The sequence below is a fragment of the Crocodylus porosus genome, unplaced genomic scaffold (assembly GCF_001723895.1).
Source record: "Crocodylus porosus isolate Cpor-Errol unplaced genomic scaffold, CroPor_comp1, whole genome shotgun sequence".
NCBI lineage: Eukaryota > Metazoa > Chordata > Crocodylia > Crocodylidae > Crocodylus > Crocodylus porosus.
Genome location: NW_017728886.1, coordinates 98,262,745 through 98,265,899, shown reverse-complemented (window position 1 = coordinate 98,265,899; position 3,155 = coordinate 98,262,745). Strand labels below are relative to the sequence as shown.

General features: G+C 37.1%; 1 protein-coding gene across 1 annotated transcript in view; it reads right to left on the bottom strand.

Moving 5' to 3' along the window:
- LOC109323074 overlaps positions 1-2,551 on the bottom strand; it is a 4,307-nt gene extending 1,756 nt beyond the window's left edge. Inside the window, exons 1-2 of the mRNA XM_019554516.1 lie at positions 2,447-2,551; positions 705-1,270 (exon numbers count right to left, since the gene is read on the bottom strand). Coding sequence (XP_019410061.1) covers positions 705-1,250 — 546 coding nt within the window. The 5' untranslated portion in view covers positions 1,251-1,270; positions 2,447-2,551. The remainder of the gene's footprint in view (positions 1-704; positions 1,271-2,446) is intronic.
- Positions 2,552-3,155: the final 604 nt, after the last annotated feature.

Here is a 3,155-nt window from a genome sequence, read left to right as displayed (position 1 = left end):
GATGATCTGTTGAGGTCCCTTCCGACCCTAGCATCTATGAATCTATGACAGGAGGCACAATTGTGGGATCGGGTATCGGGTCCCACTGGCACCATATTGCTGGAACAATATCATGATTCTGGGTTTCCTTCTGCATCACCAAGTAGCAAAACAGTCAGCTATTGGCATTTTCACCCTTGGAAGCCCTTGACTCTGATGCAGTCCTGAGACTGGGAACCCCAGTTGGCTGACTGCCACTCCCAGCATTGGAGGCACATGGAAGCCCTTGATTCTGATGTACCCCTGGGCTAGCAGCAGTCACCTGCTTGGCCTGACCATGTAACTTGGACCATCTATTTGAGGTACAATGGGAAACGGTCACAGTGTTATATATTTTGAAGAATGAGTTGTGGCTTATTCCCTGTTTTATCATGCCATTAATAGCATGAATGTGTGTTTGGGTTACTAAAGACATGGCTAATTGGTTAATCATGTTTTAAGTGTAATATATGCCAGGGGCCTGTAAGTTGCTGTTTGCTTGGGCTTGTATAGTTCATGGTCATTTTTTGTGAATGGAGGTAGCAGCAAAATCTGCAGCAAAATCTTGGATAATTTAAAGCACCTTATGAATAGAGTTAAGAATTTCCTGAACTGCTAGGAACCTTTGGAAATCCATTTCCAAAGATCATATAAATGTAGAAGAAAAATTAAAAAGATACTATTACCACAAGTTCTCTTTCAAATTTCTTTTTTCTTCTTCTTCTTCGTGTTGGATCTTTTATTCCTGGTATTCCAGTAACCAGCTCTGTATGTGAACGTTTTGAAGTTACCCTCACTTTCTTTTTGGGCGGTTCAGCAGGGACTTCAGCTTCTTCCTTTACGGAAGTGGGAAGGATCGCCTCATAACTTGGCCCTTCATTTGATTCTTCTGAAGCCAATACTGTTGAAAGCCTTCTTCTAGGAAATATAATCCGAGAGCTGTGGCTCATCTCTTCCTTTGATTCCTCTGAGTCCAATACTGTGGAGAGCCTTCTTGGAAATATAACTTGAGAGATGCGTGTTTCAAGGTGCATTCGCTGTTCTTGGAATGGTTTTGCCATTGGAGACCCATAGATTTTCTTGCTTGTGTCCTGTTCTTTGAAAGATTCATTTGTTAGATCCAGAGATAACATACTTTGGGAGAACACCGAGTCCACTGGAGTACTATGTTTCACTGCTGTTTTGTTCATAGATCTTCTGACATTTAAAAAAGAATCTTCTTCCTCGGACATTTTCAAATTATGTTGTATGTCTTTAATCCAAAAGAAGAAATAGTTAGGTCTTTCAAAAACAAATTCAGGCTTTTACTATATGCACAATTCTGATGGTACACTATTTAAGCAATGAGAAACCCCATTTCTCATGCTTATTCTCAGCCAGTGCAGTTTAAGATTCCAAAGCATTTTAAAAATTAAGTGTCAATAGTTTATGGTTGTACTTTGACAACTTTTATGTTATGAAAGGTTTCTCTTCCATGTAAATTAATTGTATAGGAGGTAACTGTAAAAAATGCAAGCAAAAGGATTAAGCATGAGAAGATGGCATACTTTATAAAGAAAGATATCAGTAGGCACTTTTCTGCCTTCACTCACACATACACTCTACATGTGCGACTTCCAGATAAATAAATAAATAAATAAATAAAATTCTTGGTGTAAGTTATCTTCATGATATCTGCAGTTTTCTTTGAAAGTATGGAGGCTAGCATAGTCTTATTCCTCTGAATTGACTATGGAAACTTAATAAATCTTTTTGGGTCACAGTATTTGACAGTTCATAATTGCTGTATTTCAAAATCATTAGCATAGTGTAACCCAATTATAAAGCCTCCTTATGCAAGAGTCAAAGCACACAAAAATTAGTAGTATGAGAAATTTCCACTCCAGTCTATTGTAGGTGAGATCCTGAAGTTGCCAGATTTTTGGCAACCAAGCTCCCATCAATTTTAGCGCAACAAAACTGGACTACAGGCATAGCCAAACTATAGAAAAGTTTATCAAGAGATGGTATCAAGCTTTAAATAAATCTTGCACTTATCTGACAGAATCTGACTTGAAAATACTGCAGAAGCACCAGAAGAAGAAGTACAAGGAAAGCAGTTATTTTCCTTACTTCTGCTGTTGGACTCTGATTGTACAAAAGGAGTTTGCTGTTGCCAAAACCATTTTCAAATTCAGGGCTTTAATAGGGCACAAAGTCTAGAAGACAACAAGAGGAACTTTGATTTCTTAAGAGAAGAAAAAAAACCGTTTAAATTTTAGGAAGAACTGCATCTTAAAGTTGAATGTCAGCAGGGTATAAACATCATTCTTCAGTGGTCTTATAAACATTTAGTAGTGCTCAATTTAGCAGCTTTTATTGTATTAAATACTGAACAGAAAAGGCATGAAGCAAATGTATGAACCACAAACAGAGTAGAGTTAACTACCTTAAATACAATAATCAGCCCTTCCATTGAGGTCATGGGATCTAATTCCCCACAGTTTCCAAGAGGTTGTTTGCACCTGTGCAAAAGATTATACCTGAGGTAAGCAGTTTTTAACCCATTTTGCATCTTTAGAAGACTCCAAATGAGAGAGAGGCAGGATCATCAACACTTTAAGGCACTTCAGTTATTCTAATATCTTATCTAATCAGTTTATATTTGAAATATACTTTGTGCATTGCACTACCCCAGAATCCAGTTTAGTCACTGTTTTTTTCCTCCATTTTGGACTGTAACTATGGTTAGAGATTTCCCCTGCTGCCATCTTTTAAGTAGATCCTAACCTTTTAAGATGTATATTTCTAAAAAATATTCTTTTCATAGAAACTCACCATTACTGAACACACATTCTTTTAACCTACAGGCACAGATGTTCTTAGCAGAAAACACAGTCACAATCATAAGTTAACACTTAACTTTGTAATAGGGAATTAGTTCTGCTTCTAAAGTTAGAATTCTGGTTCTTTCCAGTGAAAGTGTTTGCATGTGGAATTTTTTTGCTATTGTAAGGGTTTAAAAAAAATCCAGGTTACTTTGTTTAGTAGGGTACTCCAAAACCATACTGGAATAAGCCAAACCATACTGGAATTAGACTCTACTGAGAATGGTTTTGTAATTCTTTATGGCTTCTTGTGAAACAATCTTACCAGAC